We start from the raw sequence: 27,075 nt of genomic DNA, 5'->3' as shown, positions 1-27,075 counted from the left end.
GACCAGAAACCCCACTCGGGCCTCCTCCCGGCGTCTTCCTGACTGGCTTCCGGAAGCAGCGCCAGAGAAAGGACCCATCTGAGCACCAGAGCCCACCTAGAGATCGATCTGCTCCCCACAATGCCCCGCGCGGTGCCCTCGGGCCCCCCTCCTGCCTCCCACAAAGCGGGAATGCAGAGACCCCGAGGAAAGCGCATCGCCCCGAGCTGTGTTAGGAGAGAGAAGAGCTGGGAACTGGGGACGCTGGAGGCCCGGGAAAGCCAGGAGACCGGAGCGCCCTACAGTGTGCGGGCGAGCACAGGCTCCAGCGCCTCCAGACCCACGGGGGAGGGGCGAGGGCGGTTCAGGCTGCCAAAGATTGTCTAGGAAGGAAGGGGAGGATCCGGGGACAGGGATGGGGAGGGATCAGAAAGGGGCAGGAGTGCCGAGGGGGAGGGCCAGCTGGGCGGGGCACTCTATCCCTGCAAGAGGCGGAGCAGAGGCCTCCCGGAACCCGGAAGTTACGATGGTACCCAGAGCCCCGCCTTTCCCTACTGCACACCTTTTCCCGCCGCGGTTCCATACTCGGCTGTGGAGCTCCCTCCGTCCTGCGTCTCCAGCCTCGGTAATTACGACGTGGTGCCGGGGGTCTGCGGGAAAGGGGGGCCCGCGAGGGGAGGGGTCGTAGGAGGGGAGCCTGGGGGAGGGCGGGCGGCAGCGAGCGGGTCTGAGTTCGAATCCTCCCTTAGAGGAGTCCTTCTGGGGCAGACACGGACCTCCTGGACCTCCTGGAGCCCCTCCCCTCCCCCCTCGTCCTAGGACTCTGCTGCTGGCCGAGGCTGGCTGGGGCTGGAAAGGACGGGAGGCCCGCAGGTCGGCGGGCGAATTTTCTGTGGGCTACAATGTATCCCGGGTCTGCTCTGGTGTCTGACAGGGGTCGGCTGTGACCTCCGGCTTCCTCTTCGGGGTCTTCTTTCCTGCTGAAACACCGTGTCTGAAGGGGGGAGGAGTGAGGAGGAGGACCCCCCCCCCCCCAGGATTGCCCTCTGCTAAAGGGAGCCCCATCTGGGCCGCTGGGGAGCGCAGGGGACGGTGCCGGGCCTGCATGGGGAGGGCCTGGGTTCCAGTCTGGCCTCAGACCCTTCCTGTGCTCTTGGCGGCTCCCCAATTTGTCTTTGAACCCCCAGCCTGGCCCGGCCCCCCGGAAGGGCTTCCTGGCTGGAGGATCTCCTGGAGACTGACTGGGCCCCCCAGCACTGGGAGGGACCCCCATGACCCTCCCCCAGCCGAAGGGGCCTCCAGTAGCACGTGAAGACTTATGGGATGGGAGAGCTCCGGGGGTCCTGCTGCAGCCCCTCCCCCTCCCCTGAGAGCAGGGCTTTGGCTTTGGGCCAGTTTCTTGTCAGGTTCCACCCACCTTGGCCTCCTGGTCACATCCGGGCCCTGTTCCTGTTCCCCTCCCCCTCCCTAATGTCTCTCCTCCCCCCAACCACTCTGATTCTCCTGAGATGGCTCAACCTCCCCCACAACCCCCAGAAGGCCCCTCCTTGTGGGCCTCCCATTCTCTCAGTACCCCCGATGGGGCCCTGCTCTCCCCCAGGAGCTCTCTGCTGCCCCCACCTTCCTCAGGCTGTATCTGGGCAGTCTGGGGGAAGCGTAGGGGAGGGTCCCTTGGATGGTGGGGGAGGGAAGGAGGCACTGCATGGAGGGGGAGGGGAGCTCTCTGCTGCCCAGACTGGTGGGGGATGGCTCAGGGGGAATCCCAACCCTGGGGTGCATTCTAGAGGGAGAGAGGGGCCATTGCAGGGGCCCAGGGATCCCTGACCCAGGTGTCCTGACCCCCAGTTCCTGCTTAGAGCTTCCTCTGGGCTGCCCTCAGACCCAGCCCTCTGAGGATCCCTGAGCTCTGCCTTCCTGCCTGGGACCCTCCCTGAGCCAAAGCCCTTTCCTGGCCCCTTCTTTGGCCCCCTGGCCCTTGGGCTGGTCCCCATCAGGCCTTGGGCTCCCCGGCTCCAGTTCCCTTTAGGGATTCCCAGCCTCAGCTGTGCCAGAGGGTCCCAGGAGCCCCCCCCCCCCCCCAGCCTCCAGGGAGACCCCAGCAAGCCTTCATCCTGCTTCCTGTAATGAGGATGCTAGAAAATAAGTTTTGTTTCATTAGTTTAGAGACAAGAAGTAAAGTGGCTGCTGGAGAAGGAGCCGGAGTTTGAAGCAGGTGAGAGAGCCTGTTAATTTCAGCCGTGACACTTACAAACCGGTTTTCTGTGTCAATTACTCTGTCTGGCAGTTGGCAGAGACACACCCTGAGACTCTGTCAGGGCTGGAGGAGGAACATCTTTGCTTCTCTGTCTGAGGGAAAGAGCTGAAGGAGCTCAGGGTTTTCCTTTCCCAACCTGGGACACACTATTGACTATCTATTGTGGTTTTATGAATTGTTTAACTCTGAGAAGACCAAAGAAAAACCTGGTCAATGGTTTGGTTTGGACTCTGAGCCTGTTAACAGACTCTTGATTCTTGTTGAGACTCAATAATTGGTTTTTTTCTTTTTTTTTTTTAATTTCTTCTTTTATTTGGTCAATTTTGAACATTATTCCTTAGTTACAAGAATCATTTTCTATCCCTCCCTCCCCTCCCTATCCCCTCCCATAGCCAACGCACAATTCCACTGGGTATTACACGTGTCCTTGATCAGAATCCATTTCCATATTGTTGGTGTTTGCACTAGGATGTTCCTTCAGAGTCTACATCCCCAACCATATCCCTTCGACCCAATTAATCAAGCAGTTGCTTTTCTTCGGTGTTTCTACCATGAGCACGAAAATGTGGTTTTAAAAGACTGTGAATTGCCAAAACCAAAAGATAATTTTAGTGTCTTGAGTTAAATCAAAAATAAGTGGTCGCCATGGGAAAAATTCCCAAATATGAAATACCCAAGTGAGCTGGGATTTATGGAGATTTTAATGAATACAAATAAAGGAATTAAAGAAAGGGAGAGACAGAGTAAGAGGAAGTAATAGGAAAGGCTAGGCCTAGGCCTTTCTCCTTAAGAGAGAAATTAAGTCAGTCTTTAATCCACTCACCACAAGATTTGTCCCAACCAAACTAATTCTTCACTGAAATCCTTAGCTCCTGAACTGAGTTCTGACAGCCAGCTCTGTCCCAAATTGTATTGATGACCACTGCTTTATAGTATAGTTTTAGATCTGATGCTTCAAGGCCTCCTTGGTGCTCGCTGCCTCTGAGTCTGGCTTTGTGGGTGGGGTGGGGTAGGGTGGATCCGCTCACTTTTGTACGGGAGCTTCTTCACCCTCTTATACGGTGGAAATGACCAAATCCCACGTGCCCTCAATGCTGCGTCCGACTGTAGGGTCCCTCCATTCTTTTGAAAACGGTTTTAATGTTCTTTTGAGGTAGTCTGTGTCAGTGGGTGCTGGGGAGAGGAAGTGTCCCGCATCTAGACTGCTGCCATACTTACCTGGAAATCTCTGAGATTCAATAAAATGAAGGCAAAGTTAAGATTTCTGAGGATAATAGTGGTAGTTTTTATGTAGCTAGCATAAATTTGGATTAGTCAGATCAGGGAGGAGTAGTGTAGCCTGTGAAACAACACAGAAGCGGTTCCTTGTGGAATCTGGGACTTTATTTGGGTGGATTTAGAATCCCTTAGAATTAGACATCCTTCATTTATCCTTATATATTTCAGTAAATCTTTTATGTTTATAATAAGAGTGTCTTTAGCATCCTTGCACGTGGCCCTGAAGGGAAGTTCATATTTGAACTTCATCATTTAGCATACTTTTGATTACCTCTATCAAAATTATCCGAAAGTGTCCAAACAGTTTTGAAAAGTTTTGAACCTATATTGGAATAGTTTTTCCATCTAAATATTTTATTTTTATAACTCGCAAATTTATTTTTATGTTCCCCAGGCTCAAGTGCCCTGGGGAACACTTGAGTCTCTCTAGGGCCCCTGCCCTCCCTGCCAGGAGTTCTGTTGGACCGTGTGCCTTCCAACCCCTCCCATTGCTGCCCTTCCCCTGACTTCCCTGCTCTCCTTTCTGGCAGAGCCCTCAGGCCCCTTCCCTGTCTGGGGGGTTTCAGCTCTGCCTTGTTAAGTGTAAACTTAGGTTTGTTGATTGAATATATTATACTAGTGGTCACCAGGGCTTAAAATTCAATCCCAATAAAAGACTCCAGTCAGTTTGAGATTTTGATGGTGGTTTATTAAAATAGAAGGAAGAAATTAAGAAGAAGAGAGAGAGGAAAGGGAATTGGATTGCTCAGGCAAGCCAGACTAGAATTGGAGGTCAAGGAAAGGAGGAATCAGTAAACTCACCAAAGTCGATCAGGGAAGATGCCTCACCTAATACATGCTAAAGAGCTATTCCCAGTCACCACACTGGCAAGCCACACACAAAAAACCCCACCAGCAGTTCCCAAGCAATAGCGAGAACTCGGCTAGAGGAAGTGACATGAAATATATAGACCATTCTTTATATCACTTCCTGCGTCTCACATGTACCACGGGTAGCTTAAGCTTGACTCAGGACAGCCCATGGGGTCTGTCAGTTGTTTCTTATTTGTCATTTGGTAGCTCATATCAGTCATAGGCCATCCTCCTCAACACTTAATCCTTAAGTAGGGGTGTAGACAGTCCTGGTTGCTAGAATTCTAAGACTAAGGACAATGGAGAAAATCTCAAAGTCACAATCCCCCTGATGATGATTAGGGGACTAGTCTCCCCAATGAATCACTAAATATAATCATCCTGCACCTTTAAATTATTCGAACTGCAGGTGCATAGAAAAAGTTCTCTTCTAAGAGGAAACTACAATAATTAGAGATAAGAGGGTAATAGAAGAGAGAGACAGCAAAACCAATGTTTGCTTGGCGCATTGACAAAAACCCAATGGGGGCAATCCCCTTTTGGCATAAGAGCATATATTCAAGTTAAATGTTCAACCACACCCAAAGTTCATTCTGAATCTCCTTGATGTAGTGTAGGTTCTCAGGCATCTTTCTGCAAACAGTTCATTCTCTGGATTTAGGAATTAGCAAGCTTCTTTCCTTGAAGATCTTTCTCACACAAAAATTTTCCAATCTTTGATTTTTATGAAAATCCCATTCCCCCCTGAAGTGGGTCAAGGTTGAGTTATGGGGGTATATGAGTCAATTATTAAAAGAAGAGGGAAAAAAACCCAAAAACATGAGGAAAAAATGGAAGAAAGTTAAATTTTTGGAAAAAGAATGCAAAATCTATGTACATTAAGTAAATAAATAAAATAAAGAAGGAAAATACAACCAAATTAGGCAAACACAAAATAGTATGCTTGTCAGAGGTTTGGGAAACAAAGATTTTAAAATCAAGCAAGAGGTAGAAAAAAATCACAAACTGTAAAATCAATAATTTTGATGACAATCAAAAAGGTTTTGTATAAACAGAATTGATACATCCAAAATTAGAAGGGAATCAACAAATTAGGAAACAATCTTCATTACAAAAACCTCTGACAAAGGTCTAATTACTCAAATTTATAAAGAACTAAACGAATTATACAAAAAAATCAAGCCATTCTCCAATTGATAAATGGTCAAGAGACACGAATAGGCAATTTTCAGTTAAGGAAATCAAAACTATTAATAAGCACATGAAAAAATGCTCTCAATCTCTAATAATCAGAGAAATGCAAATCAAAACAACTCTGAGGTATCACCTCACACCTAGCAGATTAGCCAACATGAAAGCAAAGGAAAGTAATGAATGTTGGAGGGGATGTGGTAAAGTAGGGACATTAATAATCTCGTGAATTGATCCAACCGTGCTGGAGACCAATTAGGAACTATGCCGAAAGGGAGGTAAAAGACTGTCTGCTCTTTGATCTATCCGTAGCACTGCTGAGTTTGTACCCCAAAGAGATAGTAAGAAAAAAGACATGTAAAAATATTTGTAGCTGTTCTCTTTGTGGTGGCAACAAATTGGAAAATGAGGGGCTACCTTTCAATTGGGGAATGAATGGCTGGACAAATTGTGTTATCTGTTAGTGATGGAATACTATTGTGCTCAAAGGATTAATATTAATAAAGTGGTGGAATTCCATGGAGACTGGAATAATCTCCACAAATTGATGCAGAGTGAGAGGAGCAGAACCAAGAAATCATTATACACAGAGCCTGATAATCAAATGTAATGGACTTCTCCATTAGTGTCAGTGCAGGGATCCTTAATGACTGAGGAATCTATGAGAAAAACCACTATCTACATTCAGAGGAAACACTGTGAGAGGAAAAACAGTGAAGAAAAACAACTGCTTGAATACATGGGTCAAAGGGATATGGTTGGGGATGAAGACTGTGAACGAATATCCTAGTGCAGATAACATCATTGAAACAGGTTCTGATGAAGGATAGAAGTAATACCTATGAAATATCTCTTCAACTGCAATATGGGTGAGTGGAGGGGAGGAAGGGAAATAAAGTGAGTATTGTAACAAAAAAAAATTAAAGTAAAGCACATGAAAACTTGATCTAAATCTCTTATAATCAGAGAAATGCAAATCAAAACAACTCTGAGATATCACCTCACACCTAGCAGATTGGCTAACATGACAGCAAAGGAAAGTAATGAATGCTAGATTGGATATGGCAAAGTTGGGGCATTAATGCATTGTTTTGGAGTTGTGAATGGATCCAATCATGCTGGAGGGCAATTTGGAACTATGCCCAAAGGGCAATAAAAGACTGTCTGCCCTTTGATTCAGCCATAGCACTGCTGGGTTTGTACCCCAAAGAGATAATAAGGAAAAAGACTTGTAGAAGAATATTTATAGCTGTGCTGTTTGTGGTAGCAAAAAATTGGAAAATGAAGGGATGGTTTTCAATTGGGGAATGGCCGAACTTATTGTGGTATCTGTTGGTGATGGAATACTATTGTGTTCAAAGAAATAATAAAGTGGAGGAATTATATGTGAACTGAAACAACCTCCAGGAAGTGATTCAGAGTGAAAAGAGCAGAACCAGGAGAACATTGTACACAGAGACTGAAACATTGTGGTACAATCAAATGTAATTGACTTCTCCATTATTGGAAATGCAGTTTTCCTGAACATCGTGGAGGGATCTATGAGAAATAACACTATCCACATTCAGAGGGAAAACTGGGAATAGAAGCAACTCCTTGATTACACGAGTCGAGGGGGTATGGCTGGAGATGGAGACTCTAAATGAACATCCTAGTGCAAACACCAACATGGAAAGAGGTTCTGATCAAGGTCACCTGTAATACTGTAAACCTTGAAATTTCTCAGACTTGTGAATGTTAAAAGGTTCTTAGACTAGAACATTTGGTTAAGACCATTCCCCATTTTAAACAATGAAGGTACTTGATCAGGAATGTGAGAACTCTGACCTTATTCCACACATACTTGAGCATACTTTAGAGGAAGATAAAGTTGAAAACTCCTTGCTGAACCATGAAAAGTACTTAAACCCATACTTAAGCCATGCCTATTTTTAGAACTAATACAAAGGGGTGCTAAGTACGTATAAAGGTCAAGCAACTTGTGAATTTTACAAGGAACAAAAAGAACTGGGAAACTTACTCAGAGCTTTCCTGGTGTGAATTACTCAAAAATCCACACCCACCCCTGCTTGGGAGGAAGTAACCGGGTTGGTTTTGGTCTGATAAATGCACCCATCCTTGGGGGCCCCCACCCGCGGGGCAAGGGGGCCCGGGTCACCGCTCGTCGGCATACCCGGTGAAAATGCTAGACGGCTACCGGAAGGGTGGATGTATGGATGGGAGGGAAATAATGTGATGATTGTAACCAAGGAAAAATGTTCTAAGCTATATAAATTCAAATGAAAAATATTCAAAAACAAAAACTCCTCATTTAACCCTCATAGACACGAGGCCTGGAAAAGATGGAGGAGCTTCACCAGAGGGACTCACTGGGGCTATGTTGCTTCCTCAACAAGGAGCCTGGAGTGCCAGGGATGGCCTTGGAGAGGGACAGACTCCCAGCCCAGGTAAGTGCATTCCAGCCCCAGATGGAGCCCCCTCAGCCAGGGAGGCCCTTCCCTGGCTCTGACACAGGATGGACGGGGAAGCTGCTCCCTGCTTCCTAGGCCATTTCTGTCCCCACATCCCTGGTAGGGGGAACAGCCCTTCTCTGCTCTTCTCCGCTTTTGGAGCGATTCCTTGGCCCCTGGGGAACTCAGACTACAAGAGCTCCCCCCAGCGGCTGCCTCCCATATCAGACTTCTTTCTGGACACAAGTGAGAGCTCAGGACGACCATCAACTCCTTCTTCCCTGTCTAGGTATTGTGTCTTTGCTCTCTCTGTTTGCCTGGTGACACTCACACCTTCTTCCTCTGCTGCTTTTCTCCTGTTCCCTCCTGAGTCTGGCCTTGAGCAGAGCCTGAGGGTGTCCCCTGGTCTGTGCCATTCTCAGGGAGGACTTTGTCCTCTGGTGCTGCTCACTGGCTTCTGCCTCAAGTCCTCGAGGCTTCCTGGGTCTCTCCGGCTCCTTCCTTTCTCCCACTTCTTAGTCCAAGTCAGCCAGTGTGGAGGAACATCCTGGTGTGTGCCTGGCACTGCTCAGCCCAAAGGAAGGGGGAAGCCATCGGCTGCCCTCCACACCCCCCCCAGTCTGACCCAGGAGACCCCTCAGCCATGTCCAAATAAGCTCTATGTTGGCTGGATGGAGGCAGGCATTTTTGGAGGGAAGACTCTCAGGATTCTGGTGAGATCATGGGTTCCTGAGGGCAGGATTTAGCTGGGATTCAAAGGAAGCTCCCAGGCCAGAGGCAGGAGGAAGAACCTTCCCTGCAGGGAGACAGACAGTCCCTAGGAAGTCCCAAAATCAAACCATGGAAGGTCTTGGCCAAGGATCAGCCAGGAGGCCAACTGGGTCAGAGGAGGAGGAGGGAGGTGTGAGGGGAGAGGAAGGGGCTGGAAGGTCACTATATGCCAGTGGAGCCTGTTGTAGGAATGGTCAGGGTCCTTGCCCATGACAGCTAGAATGAGGCAGCTGGGGAGGCTCACAAAGAGCTCCCCTGGGACTTGTATCCACTCCAGGGTGTGACCCCCTCACTGGCCTTCTGCTGAGCTCCCTGACCCAGAGGAAGTCCGAGGACTTTGGGGTGAGCCCAGGAAGGGCCGTCACAGAGAAATGGGGCCTTTTTCTCAAAAGAGGAGCTCCAAGTGTTCTTGAGCAGACCTGTTTGTACCAGAGCCAGCAGCGGGTCCATTCCTTTTCTGTTCAGTAGAATTTCTCCCTGGTCTAGTCCTTCCCTTGTTGGACAGGCTGGAGAGAAAGGATCGAGTTTCTGGAAGGCCTGGAAGTTTTCTGTGCAAATAGGCTTAGGGAGGTCCTGAGACGTCCTGGGCTTGTTAGAAAGGCATCCGGCCCAGTGGCAAAGAATGGGATATAGACTAGAGTGCTTTGTGTTCTCCTAAAAATCTGCTTTCAGCCATCTGCGTAATAACACTGGGGTTAAATGTTCTTATTCTCCTCATTTCACAGTAGAGGAAACTGAGGGAAACAGAGTTTAAGGTTCTGTGCAGAAGTTTTTGTGTTTTAAATAATGAACGATTCAGGGAAGTAGCATGTTTCTTATCCTGAGGTTTCTCTCAAAAGAATTTAAACTTTGCAGTTTAGAGTAATAATACATTCCTCCTGAGGAGGATGTTGAGAAACACAGGAATCAGTGATGCAAGGCTGAATCAAGAGGCATATTAATCAATTGGCAAGTGTATTAGAAAAATATAATCTGTGAGGAATATTTCTGGATGTGGCAAATGGATACTCTGTCTGACTAGAGAGATACCAGGGGAAACCTGAGGGTTCTTAGTTGTAAGGTAGATACTTCTGAGAAATAGAGAGACACTACTAGTGGGGTACTCTGGGCTTCCCTTTTGATCAGTATTGATGGCTAATAGGTCAAGATACTTCCTAACCTCCTCCTCCCTTCCCCTCCCTTAACCACCCTCTTCTTTTTTTTTTCTTTTTTTTTTATTAATATATTTTATTTGGTCATTTCCAAGCATTATTCGTTAAAGACATAGATCATTTTCTTTTCCTCCCCAACCCCCCCCACCCCCCATAGCCGACGCGTAAGTCCACTGGGCATTAGATGTTTTCTTGATTTGAACCCATTGCTTTGTTGTTAGTATTTGCATTAGAGTGTTCATTTAGAGTCTATCCTCTGTCATGTCCCCTCAACCTCTGTATTCAGGCAGTTGCTTTTTCTCGCTGTTTCCACTCCCATAGTTTATCCTTTGCTTATGAATGGTGTTTTTTTTTTCTCCTGGATCCCTGAAAGTTGTTCAGGGACATTACACCGCCACTAATGGAGAAGTCCATTACGTTCGATGATACCACAGTGTATTAGTCTCTGTGTACAATGTTCTCCTGGTTCTGCTCCTCTCACTCTGCTTCACTTCCTGGAGGTTGTTCCAGTCTCCATGGAACTTCTCCACTTTATTATTCCTTTTAGCACAATAGTATTCCATCACCAACATATACCACAGTTTGTTCAGCCATTCCCCAATTGAAGGGCATCCCCTCGTTTTCCAGTTTTGGGCCACCACAAAGAGCGCAGCTATGAATATTTTTGTACAAGTCTTTGTGTCCATTATCTCTTTGGGGTACAGACCCAGCAGTGCTATGGCTGGGTCAAAGGGTAGATATTCTTTTGTCGCCCTTTGGGCATAGTTCCAAATTGCCCTCCAGAATGGTTGGATCAGTTCACAACTCCACCAGCAATGAATTAATGTCCCTGCTTTGCCACATCCCCTCCAGCATTCATTACTTTCCTTTGCTGTTATGTTAGCCAATCTGCTAGGTGTGAGGTGATACCTCAGAGTTGTTTTGATTTGCATCTCTCTGATTATAAGAGATGTAGAACACTTCTTCATGTGCTTGTTAATAGTTTTGATTTCTTTATCTGAGAACTGCCTATCCATTTCCCTTGCCCATTTATCAATTGGAGAATGGCTTGATTTTGTGTACAATTGATTTAGCTCTTTATAAATATGAGTAATTAAACCTTTGTCAGAGGTTTCTATGAAGATTTTTTCCCAATTTGTTGTTTCCCTTCTGATTTTAGTTATATTGGTTTTGTTTGTACAAAAGCTTTTTAATTTGATGTAGTCAAAATTATTTATTTTACATTTTGTGATTCTTTCTATATCTTGCTTGGTTTTAAAGCCTTTCCCCTCCCAAAGGTCTGACATGTATACTATTCTGTGTTTACCCAATTTACTTATGGTTTCCTTCTTTATATTTCAGTCATTCACCCATTTTGAATTTATCCTAGTGTAGGGTGTGAGGTGTTGATCTATTCCTAGTCTCTCCCACACTGTCTTCCAATTTTCCCAGCAGTTTTTATCGAATAGTGGATTTTTGTCCCAAAAGCTGGGATCTTTGGGTTTATCGTATACTGTCTTGCTGAGGTCGCTTTCCCCCAGTCTATTCCACTGATCTTCCTTTCTGTTTCTTAGCCAGTACCAAATTGTTTTGATGACTGCTGCTTTGTAATATAGTTTTAGGTCAGGGACTGCAAGGCCCCCATCATATGTGTTTTTTTTCATTATTTCCCTGGATATCCTTGATCTTTTGTTCTTCCAAATGAACTTTGTTATGGTTTTTTCTAAATCAGTGAAGAAGTATTTTGGTAGTTCAATGGGTATGGCACTAAATAGATAAATAAGTTTGGGTAGGATGGTCATTTTTATTATATTGGCTCGTCCTATCCATGAGCAGTTAATGCTTTTCCATTTGTTCAAGTCTAGTTTTAGTTGTGTGGCGAGTGTTTTGTAGTTGTGTTCATATAGTTCCTGTGTTTGTCTTGGGAGGTAGATTCCTAGGTATTTTATTTTGTCTAAGGTGATTTTGAATGGGATTTCTCTTTCTAGTTCTTGCTGCTGAGCTGTGTTGGAGATATATAGAAAAGCTGATGATTTATGTGGGTTTATTTTGTATCCTGCAACTTTGCTAAAGTTGTTGATTATTTCAATTAGCTTTTTGGTTGAATCTCTAGGATTCTTTAAGTAGACCATCATATCATCTGCAAAGAGCGATAGTTTAGTCTCCTCCTTGCCTATTTTGATGCCTTCAATTTCTTTGTTTGTTGTATCCCTGAATGCTTATATTAACAAACAAGGGAGAGCAGAGATCAATCAATTGGAAATGCAAATGAAAAAACTGGAAAGCGATCAAATTAAAAACCCCCAGCAGAAAACCAAATTAGAAATCCTAAAAATTAAGGGAGAAATTAATAAAATCGAAAGTGATAGAACTATTGATTTAATAAATGAGACAAGAAGCTGGTACTTTGAAAAAACAAACAAAATAGACAAGGTACTGGTCAATCTAGTTAAAAAAAGGAAGGAAGAAAAGCAAATTCACAGCATTAAAGATGAAAAGGGGGACAGCACCTCCAATGAGGAGGAAATTAAGGCAATCATTAGAAATTACTTTGCCCAACTATATGGCAATAAATACACCAATTTAGGAGAAATGGATGAATACATACAAAAATACAAACTGCCTAGACTAACAGAAGAGGAAATAGAATTCCTAAATAATCCCATATCAGAAATTGAAATCCAACAAGCCATCAAAGAACTTCCTAAGAAAAAGTCCCCAGGGCCTGATGGATTCACCTGTGAATTCTATCAAACATTCAGAGAACAGTTAATCCCAATACTATACAAACTATTTGACATAATAAGCAAAGAGGGAGTTCTACCAAACTCCTTTTACGCCACAAACATGGTACTGATTCCAAAACCAGGCAGGTCAAAAACAGAGAAAGAAAACTATAGGCCAATCTCCCTAATGAATATAGATGCAAAAATCTTAAATAGGATACTAGCAAAAAGACTCCAGCAAGTGATCAGAAGGATCATTCACCATGATCAAGTAGGATTCATACCAGGGATGCAGGGCTGGTTCAACATTAGGAAAACCATCCACATAATTGACCACATCAACAAGCAAACTAGCAAGAATCACATGATTATTTCAATAGATGCAGAAAAAGCCTTTGATAAAATACAACACCCATTCCTATTAAAAACACTAGAAAGCATAGGAATAGAAGGGTCATTCCTAAAAATAATAAACAGTATATATCTAAAACCAACAGCTAATATCATCTGCAATGGGGATAAACTAGATGCATTCCCAATAAGATCAGGAGTGAAACAAGGATGCCCATTATCACCTCTACTATTTGACATTGTACTAGAAACACTAGCAGTAGCAATTAGAGAAGATAAAGGAATTGAAGGCATCAAAATAGGCAAGGAGGAGACCAAGTTATCGCTCTTTGCGGATGACATGATGGTCTACTTAACCACCCTCTTCTTGAAGCCTTTGGCTTCCTGTCCTTCCCACCCCCGAGTGAACTGTGAAATTTATGAGGAAAAACTCCTTTATTTTCTTTTCTAACGTAAGGGCCCGTCGTTGGCAATGGTGCTGCCCAGGTACTTGAAAGTGTTGACTTTAGAAAGCTGCGTGCTGTTGATTGTAATGCACGGCTGCTTAATTTGTCCTCCCTGGTGCAGATTGGAACAGCACCTCTGTTTTGCTGAGGCTGATGGTCAGGCCAAACAGTTTTGTTGCGGTGGAGAACCTGTTCAGAATGGTTTGGAGATGATTTTCTTGGTGGGCCATGAGACCACAGTCATCTGCGAAGAGAGCTTCCAGGATGTGTCTCTCTATTGTCTCTGTTTTTGCAGTGAGGCGGCGAAGGTCGAATAGTGAGCCATCCAGTTGGTATTTGATGTAGCTGCCCAGGTCTAGATCCATCACACCATGTTGTAATGCTTGGGTGAAAAATAGGTTGAATAGTACCGGAGCGAAGACACAGCCTTGTTTCACGCCGTTGGAGATGTTGAAGCAATCAGAAGTCTCTCCACCAGATAGGACTTCCCCTGTCATGTCGACATGAAAGAGGTGGATCAGTTTGACGAATTTTGCTGGGCAACCGAGCTTGCTGAGGATCACCCACAATGCCTCCCTGTTCACTATGTCAAACACCTTTGTCAGGTCTATGAAGACAATGTAGAGACTCAGGTTCTGCTCAAGGCATTTTTCCTGCATTTGCCTCACCGTGAAGACCATGTCAATGGTGCTGCGATCTGGTCAGAAGCCACATTGTGATTCAGGCAGATTCTGCTCCGAAACAGATGACAGGAGTCTGTTGAGTATAACACGGGTGAGGATCTTTCCAGCAGTGGAGAGTAGTGAGATGCCTCTGTAGCTGTCACAGGCTGCTTGTGAGCCTTTGTTCTTGTATAGGGCTGCGATGGAGGCATCTCTGAGTTTTGGGGGCATGTCTTCCTCTTCCCATATGCTGATCAGCACTATGTGGAATGCCTGGAGCACCTTTCCATTTAAGGCCTTGTACACCTTGGTTGGGATCCCTTCTTTACCGGGTGCCTTGCTAGCCCTCATTTGTTTAATGGCTTTTTGGACTTCCTCTATTGAAGGAGGGACGTCAAATTGTTCAATGGTGCGGTTTTGGGGATCTGGTCAAGGGTTCGACTGAAGAGGGTAGGTTGAGAAGCTGACTGAAGTGATCTTTCCACCTGTTGCTGAAGCCTTTTTTATCTTTTATGAGAGTGTCACCGTCAGAGGATAGCAAGGGAGTGGTGGTGGGTTTTAATGGCCCATAGACAGTCTTGAGGGCACTGAAAAATTGTAGTTTTTCGTATCAGCAAAATGCTGGATTTCTTCTACCTTTTTTTCCCACCATCGGTCTTGCATCTTCCTGATCTCACGCTATGCCGTGGCTTGGAGAGACTTGAATCTTATGGGGTGCTCAGGAAGGGGTAGTATCTCTGGTATGGAGGGCTTGTCATGCCCTCCTAGGGCAGCTCTCCAGCCTTTGACCCCCAGCTGACACCCAGCTCTCACTTGTGGCTCCCAGTAGCTGCTAGCATGTGGCAGCGGCCCCACACCGGGTAATGGCTTCGACAGGCCGGCTAAACCTTGTGAGGGTAGCCATCGGGTCATCAACCCCTGGTGAACCAGGGCTTTGCTCACCCAGCGTGTGAAGACTGCTTCGGCAGAACAGGCGGAAGAAACCAATAAGAAGGTTCAAGGGCTGAGATGGCGACACAGCAAAGCACTGTGGAGTGCTCAGGGCGTGTTGGAGCACAAAAGACAGCACGGCCATTCAGTGCAGCTGAGGAAGTCTCCAGATGTAACAATCCTCATTATAGACTAGGGATAACCCCATCCCTCTCACCTCATCATCCTTCCTTATCCTGTTGTTCCCAATAAACCCTTTTACTTGAGAAAGGAAGAGAGAAAAGTTTTCCCTCATAAACGTCATAGACCACTCAAGGAAGAAGGGGGGTGAGGGTCAAAGCTACAGGCTTCAGAAGAGGGTGGTAAAGGGCCATATTGAGGGAGGAGGAGGGTAGGAAAAATATTAATCAATTAGACATCTAGGGAATTGATAAACACCCTCAAGTATTCCCCTAGTATAGCTCTCCCTATTACAATTAGGCACTCTGAGGTTTCCCCTACTATCTCTCTCTCTAGTCACACCTGAGTATGTCATTTAACACAACTAGAAATATCTCCATAGTATCTTATTTATTACACTATTTCTCTCCTATATTCTTTTAGTGTGATCTTTAATATTTAGCTCACATTTCCTTAAACCATGTCTAGTAAACTGTGGTGTAGGCTTATGCTCTGAGCTTTATTTCCGTCTAGGCTGCATTCCAGTTTTCTTAGCAGTTTTTACCATATAAGGAGTTTTCTCCCAAATTGCTTGTTTGCCCCTAGAAAGGAGGTATTTTCTTTAGCCTGTTCCATTGCTTTATCTCCTCATCTTACCAGTTCCCCAGCTTTAGGATGATTGCTGACTTGTGATCTGGTTTGAGCTCTGTCAGTGCTACTACACAGTTTTGCTGGCTTCTTTCATTCTTTTCTTTGATGTGGTTGATCTTTTGTTTTTCCCAAATGAATTTTGTTATGATTTTATCCAGACCTGGCAGATACCCTCTTCCTCCTGTCATGAGGGGCAAAATTACATTTTTTCTTCTGCGTTATATTTTTGGATTTGATACCCTAAGAAGTCTGTTCACTCTGAAGCGACTTCTGTGCTGTTTCAATAGCAAAATTTATGGGGACTAAAGTGAGGAGCTCCCCCTCTTTGAGGAGAAATGCTGACATGACTACTGTTTCCAGAAAATCTGTGTTCTGCAATATTCCCAGAAAGCATGGTCTCAGCATTTCCTGTGAGGTGATTGAAGAAGCTAGGACAAGCTGACCTTTGTGCCATGTGCTGAGCTGTTTCCCTCTTGGGAAGGAAGGGAGGGCTTTGGGGCAGCGAGGTGTGAATTGTGGAATCATTCTTCTTGTGACTCAGAGCTGGAGCTTGCTCAGTTCCTTTCTGTTCTGTATGCCTCATCCAAATTCTGTCTGGGAAAGAAAGTTTTTTCAATGGGGAGAAAGCTGAATTACCTCTTCCTGCCTGACTGTGAAACTGGACTGCCTATTTAGAGTTTAGAGACCCTCAGCTAAGGCCTAAGCTTAGGTTGACTCAAAACACAGTTAGATTTTTGAGACTGATGGAAGTTTTCTCCTCATTGTATGTCTCAGGTATTGAGTGGGTCTTATCTGCAAACTGGGTCCATATTGATCAATCAGTTATTGCTTCTCAGTTCTTTGGATTGCTTACAGGTATTATAAAGGAGTGGGACCCCTTTTCAGGGCACTTCCTCTGCCCCTGTTCCATATCCCGACTTGGCAAGTCTCTAATCTTTTCTCCAATCAGAAAGCAGATGACCCAACATTGGATTTTTTCCTTTGCATTCATTGGTCTTGTTTACTTTATCTCTTTGAAGGTAAAAAAGTCTCTTTCCCCCTGATTTTTATGTCCAGCCCTAATCCCAAGAAAGGGCCTGGTCCTCATGGGTTAGGCAGTTGGCACACATTGCTTTAATAAATTGACGTTCTCCAAAAAACAGAGCTTTGATTTTGCAGGCATTTCATCTTTCACTTGTCAAGTTAAGCTCTTTATTTGCTTCTACATTTACAAGAAAATTTGGTCTCTGTGCCACCCTGGACACCTCCACCCCCAGTACAAGTTGTAGCCCACCACACCCCTAGGACAAGTTGACTACAGGTATAAAGTCTCTCTGACCTCAGCATGAGTCCTCATCTCCCTTTATCCTTAAGAATATTCATGAATGGAACCCACTTCCACACTCAGGTAGGGCCTCCATCCTTTCTCCATCTTCTCAGGCTTTGCCTTCATCTCTGTACCTCTTCCCCTGTATGCTCTTCTCTTTCTGAGATGATCAAGACCACCTCCTCAGGCCTCCTTCTCTCAGCCCTATCTGCAGCCTTTGATGCTTTTGTCCCACTCTCTTCTCTATATTCTCCTCTCTTTAGGGTTTTAGGACATGGTTCTGTCTGTCCTGGTTTAGCTCCTATCTTTCTGACCTGCAATTGTCTCCTCTCCTAGCTCCTGTGAACTTTAGATTACTCCACCGTACTTAGTCTAACAAAAACAGGAACATCTACACCCATACTGAAGGATTAAGTATTTAGGAGGATGGCCTATGATAGACATGTGCTAGCAAATGACAAATCAGAAACAACTGACAGACCCCTGGGCTGTCCTGAGTCAAGCTTAAGCTACCATTGGTACATGTGAGATGCAGGAAACGGATGTAAAAACTGTCTATATATTTCGTGTCACTTCTTCTCTCCGGGCTCTTTGAAGGCAGAGAGGTGAATGGAGGCAGCTTGCTGCGTCTTGGCATCTTGGTGAGGCTGCTGCTATTGTCTGGGTTTAGCAGTGCCTTTTCCTTGATACCATACTATTAGAAGCCTAGTAAGCTAGTTTAGGTGAGGCGTCTTCTCTGAGCTCTCTTGGAGTTTATGCTGATTCTTCCTCCTTTACCTTCCAAACATCATCCTCTTAGCCTCTAATAATCTTCACAGATCTCGTGGTGGAGGACTTTGAACTCCCCTTGGCACAATCCAGGTGGGAGAAATCCTATCCCCTTTCCCTCTCTCTTCTGTGACAAGGAAATCACTTTAAAAGACTGATATATATTAATTTAAGGTCGCCAAGGAATTCAGCTATGTAATTCCTTAATGAAAACTCAAGTCAGCAGTCAACCTTTTATGGAGTTTAATTACAAACAGGAGGAAGAAAGGTATTAGAGAGAGAGAGAGGGAGAGAGAAAGGGGAGAGAAGGGAATAGGGCTTAAATACCCCTTCTGTTTAGGCTGGGCCAAAAGGCCCAAGCCCTTAGATAGCTGAAGCAAAGAAAAGAGATCAGTCCCTATCACTCACGTGACCAAAATGGAGAAACAGTCTCGGGGGCCTCCACCTCCAGCTTCCTTCAGAGCAGCTTCCTTCAGAGCAAGCACAACTTCTCAGAGCAAAACCTCTCGAACCCCCCTTTAGTCCTCAGAACCCGCTATCTTTAAGGAAACCATCCAAGTTCCCTCCCCTCAGTTCTCACATCTACCAATCACTGTCCATATCTTCCCTGTGCCAATGGTGGCTCTACCTTAACCGAGGACCACCCAGAGGTCTGTGGCTTTGCACATGTCTGTTGAAGGTCATATTCCCAAATAATTAAATCTTGATCCTTTGCTGCAGCCCTTCCTAAATCCTGTTACCCTGAGTAGGGTGGAGATTGGAATAATTAAATTTTGATCTATTCTGCAGCCCTTCCTAAATCCTGTTACTCTGAGTAGGGTGGAGATTGGAATAATTAAATTTTGATCTATGCTGCAGCCCTTTCCATTATCAGCAAAAGGTTTCTGTCCTAAAGTAATCTTAAGAAGGGAGGAGGAGGAACCTCCCTTGCCAATGGGGTTCACATTCCAATAGAGTTCCCACTATCAGTATGAAATTTTCCAAGTATGAAATTTCCCAATGGTGACATTTCCAACATTTATAAGTCTAAGAAATTTTAAGGTTTACACTTCACCTTAATTACTTCCCTCTATATTAAAGAAACCACCATAGCGAAGTAGAGTATTGCTGCCTGTCAATTAATGGGCTCAGGGGATTTGCCTCTGTTAATTCTCCAAATCCTAAGCAGAAGGTTAGATCTCTTTGATAGGTTTGGGGTAGCACAGAACAAAGAACAGACAGGGTAAGGGATATCTTTCATAGGATGGAGGGTCACCAGTGGTTAGAGAGCTGGGATAATCAGGGACACTGTAACTGAGTGGAATAATCAATGATAAGGGACCAGCAGTGCCCCAGCCCTCCTTCTCTCCGCACACTAAGAAGAGGTTTTTGTGTGAGTCCAATGCAAGGTCAGGGCCCCAACTGGGCAGCAAATCAGACATCTCTGTGATACGGTGAAGAAAGACTAGAGCTGACTCACTGGGGCTCGCCTGAATCTTCCAAGGCCAATGACTAGCTTGAAATGAGGCTAGAACAGTGATAATGTGCCCAAGAGCTGCATTCTGCACTTCCCCTGTTACTGGCTTGGGAGGTGAGTTAGGAGGCAGAGAAGCAGGACTCAGGCAGTTACCATTGAAAAACAGTTACTGGTCAATAGAACCCGGATCCCAGCCTCACTGAAGGTCCAGGCTCTCCTCCTGAGCATCCTAGTGCTGCTCTTCTCAAGCCTCCATTGGGCTCTTGATTACTCAGCATCTAGTGCTGGCTCTGACACTCACAAAGGGCAGGACCTTTGGGCCCCTCCATTCTCTGTGGGTCATTTTCTTCCTGTAACTGACCAGAGATGTGCTCTTCCTTGTGATGTGACTTTCAGCCCTCTTATGCTCTGCCTTGGGCTGCTCTAGGAGGTGGTGACGTTCCAGGATGTGGCTGTGGACTTCACAAGGGAGGAGTGGCACCTCTTGTCCCCTCCCCAGAAGGATCTGTACAAGGAGGTGATGCTGGAGAATGCCCAGAACCTTCTCTATGTGGGTAAGGAGCCTCTCCCTGCTGCCTGTGTCTACTGTCCAAGAAAAATTACCCTCAGCAGCAGGCAGGGTTGGGAGCAATTTTCAGTCATGAGGAAGGGATGAGGGCTGGTATGGTGAGTCCCAGAGCCAGAGCCCTCCTACTGCCTGGTTCTCCTATAAAAGGACTTTGCATTGTGTAATGGAACCTTGTGTGCTCCCTTTGGTGCCCCTGAAGTCTGAGATCAAATGATTGTTGGAGAACTTCAGAGGTGGACGTAATCTCAGAGCTGATTCTGTTTAGCCTCTTCCTGGCCTTGAATTGGGTCTCCTAAACCCATCTGGGAAAAATGTTCAGGTGGGTTTTCCTCCTACCCACTTCCCCTCTATTGGAGTTCTTTTTCTCTTCAACCAGCATAAAGTTGTAGCTCACAGCTCCTCAGTGTCCCCAGGAGAGATGGTTTGTCCTTAGTCTTCGTTTCTATTACTCTAAGCCTCCAGCAGAGCCAGTGAGGAAAGGAGGAAAGGGATGAAGTGTTTATAATGGCCTTCTCCTGTTCTAGGGCTCTTTCTGATTTTGTCTCACCTCTCCCTGACCCGGATTTGCGTCTCCAAAACCCATTTAGGAAAAGTGTTTAGGAGGGTTTTCCTTCCACCATCTTCCCCTCTAAGGTGGATCTACTCTTAGGGATCTTTTTCTCTTTAACCAGCATAAACCCATAGCTCACAGCTACTTGGTGTCCCCAGAAGAGATGGTTTGTCCTTAGTCTTCCTTCCTACTGCCCTAATCCTCCAGTAGAACCAGTGAGGAAGGGAGGGATGGGATGAAGTGCTTATAACGACCTGCTCTAGGCCCAGAGCTCTGCCAACAATTTTCTCTGTAATATTCTGGCACTTCTTCCTCACCTTCATCTTCCCAATTCAGTGACAGTAGAACTCCGATTTTTACAGATGAGGAAATAGATTGGATTAAGTTGCTTGTTCTGAGGCGGTTTGTGCCCTGATGTAAATGGAGGCCTTCATTCCTCTAAGCTATCGCCCTGGTCCATTCCCCTTCTAGCTTAGCTGCCTGTCATTTGCAGATAATGGAAAAACTATGAACTCAATCCAGCCTTCTCTAAAGAAAATATCCCAGAACCAAAATGTAAATACCCAACCTTCTTTCCCCACCCTAAATGCTGGGGAAACCCCCCTTCAGAGCTCCCGTAGGCACTGCTTGCCCTCCTCTGTGATTATCAGGATGAATGGACTGGCTGAGAGATAGCATTGGGCCCAATGAGCATTGTTGAGTTTCCCAGCAGAGGAGGCAGAGCACCAGAAGAGAAGAGTCCATGAGGCTCAGGGAGGTGTTGGAGAGGGAGGAGAATGCAGGGTAATGGAACAGAAGCCAATTCCTCAACGTACTCAGATCCAGTTTGGGAGTTTAGGAGTTTCTCCATGAATGGACCAAAAGAGAATGGGAGAAGGGATGGGGTTGTTGCTCATTCCAGGTCCCACAGCAAAGGAAGGGGCCCATCCTTCCCTAGTCACTTGCATTACATTCACTGAGGAGGAAGGGCAGACTCCTGTGGGAACGCCATTGACAGTCTCTGAGTGGAATCATTGCACTCCCCAACCTTTCCCTCAAGACAACTCAGTAACATGCTTCTCTCACTTCTCCTCCCTGAGGAGGTCAAATGGGGGGAGTTGCCTGGGTTTTCAAGAGAGCCAGACTGCGGATTCTGGAGGAAAGTATAGTTGAGTAAGCAAAGGAGAAACACCAGCACAACTCACTGGAATTGGCCATGTCTGGTCGTTTAACCATGACCTGGAGGACAAATGTTGAACAGTACCTCATGTGGAGGAAGAAGTCAAGTTAGAGTGTTTGGAGTATTGGGGAGAAATGGTTTATTGGTTCTCAGAGGAAGAGTTATTAGCTCCTTAATGTGGGAAAGGCTGAAGATGAAAGAACCATGGGGGCCCTGCAGGGAGGAATAGATGGGCTTAGATGAGGGGAGGTATGGGCTTTGCCCATGGAAAGAGATTTTGTTTAGCCAGGAGAAGAATAATTATTTCCTCTGATCCTGAATCCAGACAGGAAAAGGAGGCCGCTGAGCTGGGTGAGAGGTGGAGAATAAGACAGAGAGGTCTACCTCTTGTTCAATGAACTATGAGGCCAAGTTCTCAGCTCAGTAGGTGAGGCAGGGGGTAGAAGAAAGCCATGAGGTTGAGCTGGAGGCCCCGGAAATATTTGGAAGGCTGCCTTGTGAGGTGGCAAAGACAATCCATGAGGGAGATGTAGCAAGATGACCTTTCCATGGTGAGCACCCAGTTGAGGTCAGGGGATCGTCACTGTAGAAAAGAGCCAAGCAGCTGGTTTCTTGATTTTCCTTCTGTCCATTGACCTTCAGCCCATGAGCAAGAATGAAGACTGCTGCCTACTTTGGAAGTGATCGAAGGCTAAACTTCCCTAAATCATTAGCTCGAGGCCCTTTCCTGGTCTCTGGTGTTCGGTCTTTGTCCTGAGAAATAAGGGCAACAGAGAGACAGAAACACCGCTGAGGCAAAGGCATAATTTTGCCTTCCAGGAGAGAGACCAGAATGGAAGGGTTCTGGTAGAACTTAGACCTGATATAAGCCATGGGCGAAATCAGTAAACATGAGTTAAATGAATATATTCTTGGAACCGTGAAGGGAAGCACCAGTCTGGGCTGTCCTGGAGTTCACAATCTGGAATCCTGACATGGAGGTGGTTTAGAAAGAAGCAACAGATCGTGAATCTCACTGAGATTATTCAGAGGTAAAGGAGTGTTGGGGAATGGAAATGCATTTAATTCAACAGGGAATTCAGGAACTACAGGAGTAAAGAGAATGCAAGTTTACAGAGAAAAGCAATCAAAGGAGGAAATGATCCATATTCTAATGATAAACATAAACACCATTTGAATATGGCCCCATGTATGTGTCATACACTTTATAAATTTTATCGTTTGATCCTCACAGTTACCCTGGAAATCACTTGATATTATGTCTATATTATAGTTAAAGAGCCTGAGGCCAGCCAAACTTCTGTGACTTGCCTATGGTTAAAAATTCTAGCAAGGTTCTGAGGTCCAATGAGAATTCACCATCATCTGTATTGGAATTTTAAAAAGAATATCATGAAAATTCCAGTATCTACATAAGATAGGAAAAAGGAAGAGAACTTTACAAGTATTCTTGACCATTTTCTTACAAAACAATAATGGACTCCATATATGGGACACATTTTTAAGCTTGTGAAATGCCTTGTTTTTGTTTAAATTGTATTTAAAAGAAGGATTTTATTGTAGTGAAAAGAGGTATTAAAAATAATAATTAAATTAAAAGAAAATACGTTTAAGGAGTACGGGTCTGAAGAAAATGTTCTGTACCTTGGATAAATGCAAAAAAGAATACCGAATTTCATCATTTGATCTCAGATAATAGAATAAAATAATGAGGTTAAAAGCAATCATGAAGGGAATTACATAATTCTTAGAGAAGTTAAATGATGAAATAATAGCAATATTTATTCTACATGCACCCAGTGGTGTCATGCCTATGAATAGAAGATTGAATGTATAGATAATGAAAATGAAAGCAAAATGATTGAAAATGAATTATCTAGTACTGTGGACAGAGCATGCCCCATCACAAGATTTGGTCTCATTTGCCAGGATTTCAGGTTAAGTCACTCATCCAGCCTTTCTGAGGTGATGGCCTGAGTTAGGAATGTAATAAAGCTATCCCGTACCATGTCGCAGATTCTTTATGAAGAGCTAATGAGATTATATAGGAGACTCTTTATTACTGCAACTATTCTTTATCATTGAGGCAATGGCATTTGCAAAGAATGGATTATGCCCATTTTAGTTGGAAGACTTTTCTTCTTACCTGAGGGAATAGGATATGAAGCAGTTTATTTTCTGATAGTCAAGGAAAGGAGATAAGAATTATATATGTGTATATGTCTCTCTATATATGTCTTACCGTTTGTTTTCTCTTAGAAGGAGAAATCAGACCTGAAATTAAAGCAAATCCAGCAGCGGTAAAAGTGGTAAACCTACAAGGATTCGTTAGTGAAGGTCCTGATAACTTTGCTTCCAGGGAATTCAGTATTCCATCTCAAAATTCATCTCATGTTGAACATCAAAGAATGCATCCTGAGGAAAAATCTAGTGAAAATAATCAGTGTGAAAAGACTTTTATGCACAGGGCCAGTCTTTCTGGACATCAGAGAATCCACACTGGTGAGGAACTTCATGAATACAAGCAAGCTAATCATTGGGGAATCCACTTTGAGTTGAAAGCTTATGAATGCAAGCAGTGTGGAAAGATATTCAGAAGGAGGTCCCATCTTGTTGACCATCAAAGAATCCATACTGGGGAGAAACCTTATGAATGCAAGCAATGTGGAAAGACATTCATTCAGAGCTCCCAACTTGCTGTACATGAGAGAATCCACACTGGCGAGAAACCTTATGAATGCAAGCAATGTGGAAAGACATTCAGCCAGAAGTCCAGTGTTTCTGAACATCAGAGAATCCACACCGGAGAGAAACCTTATAAATGCAAGCAATGTGGAAAGGCATTCTGTACTAGATCCACTGTTGCTCGACATCAGAGAATCCACACTGGGGAGAAACCTTATGAATGCAAGCAATGTGGGAACACATTCAGTCAGAGCTCCCGTCTTGCTCATCATCAGAGAATCCATGCTGGGGAGAGACCTTATCAATGCAAGGAATGTGGAAAAGCATTCACTCTGAGATCCAGTCTTGCTCAACATCAGAGAATTCACACTGGGGAGAAACCTTATGAATGCAAGCAATGTGGGAAGACATTCATTCAGAGCTCCCAACTTGCTGTACATGAGAGAATCCACACTGGGGAGAAACCTTATGAATGCAAGCAATGTGGAAAGACATTCAGCCAGAAGTCCAGTGTTTCTGAACATCAGAGAATCCACACCGGAGAGAAACCTTATAAATGCAAGCAATGTGGAAAGGCATTCTGTACTAGATCCACTGTTGCTCGACATCAGAGAATCCACACTGGGGAGAAACCTTATGAATGCAAGCAATGTGGGAAGACATTCAGTCAGAGCTCCCGTCTTGCTCATCATCAGAGAATCCATGCTGGGGAGAGACCTTATCAATGCAAGGAATGTGGAAAAGCATTCACTCTGAGATCCAGTCTTGCTCAACATCAGAGAATTCACACTGGGGAGAAACCTTATGAATGCAAGCAATGTGGAAAGACATTCAGAAGGAGGTCCTATCTTGTTGACCATCAAAGAATCCATACTGGGGAGAAACCTTATGAATGCAAACAGTGTGGAAAGGCATTCTGTCGTAGATCCACTCTTGCTCACCATCAGAGAATCCACACTGGGGAGAAACCTTATGAATGCAAGCAGTGTGGAAAGGCATTCTTTAGTAGATATACTCTTACTCAACATCAGAGAATCCACACTGGGGAGAAACCTTATGAATGCAAGCAATGTGGAAAGACATTCAGCCGGAAGTCCTGTGTTTCTGAACATCAGAGAATCCACACTGGAGAGAAACCTTATAAATGCAAGCAATGTGGAAAGGCATTCTGTAGTAGATCCACTGTTGCTCAACATCAGAGAATCCACACTGGGGAGAAACCTTATGAATGCAAGCAATGTGGGAAGACATTCAGTCAGAGCTCCCGTCTTTAGCAACATCAGATAATCCATACTGGGGAGAAACCTTATGAATGCAAGCAATGTGGAAAAGCATTCTATATGAGCTTCAGTCTTGTGAGACATCAGAGAATCCACACTGGGGAGAATCCTTATAAATGTAAACAGTGTGGAATGATATTCAATCAGAGGTTCGGTCTTGCTGCGCATAAGAGAATCCACACTGGGGAGAAATCTTATGAATGCAAACAATGTGGAAAGGCATTCAGATGGAGGTCCCGTCTTTCTGAACATCAGAGAATCCACACCGGAGCGAAACCTTATGAATGCAAGCAATGTGGAAAGGCATTCTGTATTAGATCCACTCTTGCTCAACATCAGAGAATCCATACTGGGGAGAAACCTTACAAATGCAAGCAATGTGGGAAGACATTCAGTCAGAGCTCCACTCTTGCGAAACATCAGAGAATCCACACTGGGGAGAATCCTTATGAATGCAAACAATGTGGAAAGACATTCAGTCAGACCTTCCATCTTCTGAGACATCAGAGAATGCATACTGTGGAGAAATCTTATGATTGTAAGCAATGTGGAAATGCATTCAGTCAAAGATCCTGTCTTGCTGAACATAAGAGAATCCACACTGGTGAGAAACCTTATGAATTCAAGTAATGTGGAAAGACATTCAGTCAGAGGTCACATCTTGCTGAACATCAGAGAATCCACACTGGTGAGAAACCTGAGGAATGCAAGTAATGTGGAAAGGCATTCTGCATTAACTTCAGTCTTGTGAAACATCAGAGAGTCCACGCTGGGGCAAAACCTTATGAATTGCTGCAATGTGGAAAGATATTGTCATAGCTCCTATCTTTCCAGACAACAGAAAATCCACACTGAGGAGAAAAGTCAGGAATATTACCAATGTGAAAAGACATACAGTTTCACCTCTCATTTTGCTGTACATCAGAAAACGTACACTAGTGAGAACCTTGAGAATAAAAGCTTTGTGGAAGGATGTTCCTATACAGTGCCTGTCTTGTTATTGCGTGAAGGAAATTTACCCTCCCCACCTTTCTAGGGCAGCATTGTGCAATTACAAATCTGTAACCATAAAATCTTATTTTTAGTACCCCAGTCTCATCCTGTTTTTATGTTTTGGCATAACTAGAACATAAATTTGGTGGAGCCCTGTTTCTTTATCTCTTTTCCTGTGAGGGCAGATGAGGTCATGGGGATTTTGAGCCGCTAGAAAAACTTAGTCATGTAGTTAGTTATATTTTGTTAGATTACAAACTATAAAATTACAGTGACTCATGTATTCGTCATTAATTCTAATTTTATCAATTTTAAAAGAATCTACATGCATAATATGTGTATGAGGATACAGGAACTGAATTTAGTGGTCCTTTTCTTTGATTCCAATTGCTGTAATCATAGCTTTATTCAATATTCAGAGGGGAATGACCTGACACAGCCATGGAGTCCAAAAAGCTAAAAATTAGTGTCCTCATCCAT

At 44.6% G+C, this 27,075-nt stretch overlaps 1 protein-coding gene across 1 annotated transcript; it reads left to right on the top strand.

The window, feature by feature from the left end:
* Positions 1 to 453: 453 nt before the first annotated feature.
* On the top strand, positions 454 to 26,689 carry LOC103099710 (zinc finger protein 345-like). Its single transcript, XM_056821254.1, has 3 exons — positions 454 to 604; positions 7,879 to 8,001; positions 23,897 to 26,689. The coding sequence occupies exons 2-3, from the start codon at positions 7,932 to 7,934 to the stop codon at positions 25,594 to 25,596; spliced, it is 1,770 nt and encodes a 589-aa protein (XP_056677232.1). The 5' UTR covers positions 454 to 604; positions 7,879 to 7,931; the 3' UTR covers positions 25,597 to 26,689.
* The last annotated feature ends 386 nt before the right edge of the window (positions 26,690 to 27,075 follow it).

Source organism: Monodelphis domestica, chromosome 3 (genome assembly GCF_027887165.1).
Source record: "Monodelphis domestica isolate mMonDom1 chromosome 3, mMonDom1.pri, whole genome shotgun sequence".
Classification (NCBI taxonomy): Eukaryota; Metazoa; Chordata; class Mammalia; order Didelphimorphia; family Didelphidae; genus Monodelphis; species Monodelphis domestica.
The sequence above is the reverse complement of the archived record's forward strand: the minus strand, read 5'-3'. Positions and strand labels throughout refer to the sequence as shown.

Coding starts and splice junctions, on each gene's coding strand:
- LOC103099710 (XM_056821254.1), top strand. CDS start 7,932: ATGTTGCTTCCTCAACAAGGAGCCTGGAGTGCCAGGGATGGCCTTGGA. Junction 8,002..23,896: donor GGGACAGACTCCCAGCCCAG/GTAAGTGCATTC, acceptor GTTTTCTCTTAG/AAGGAGAAATCAGACCTGAA.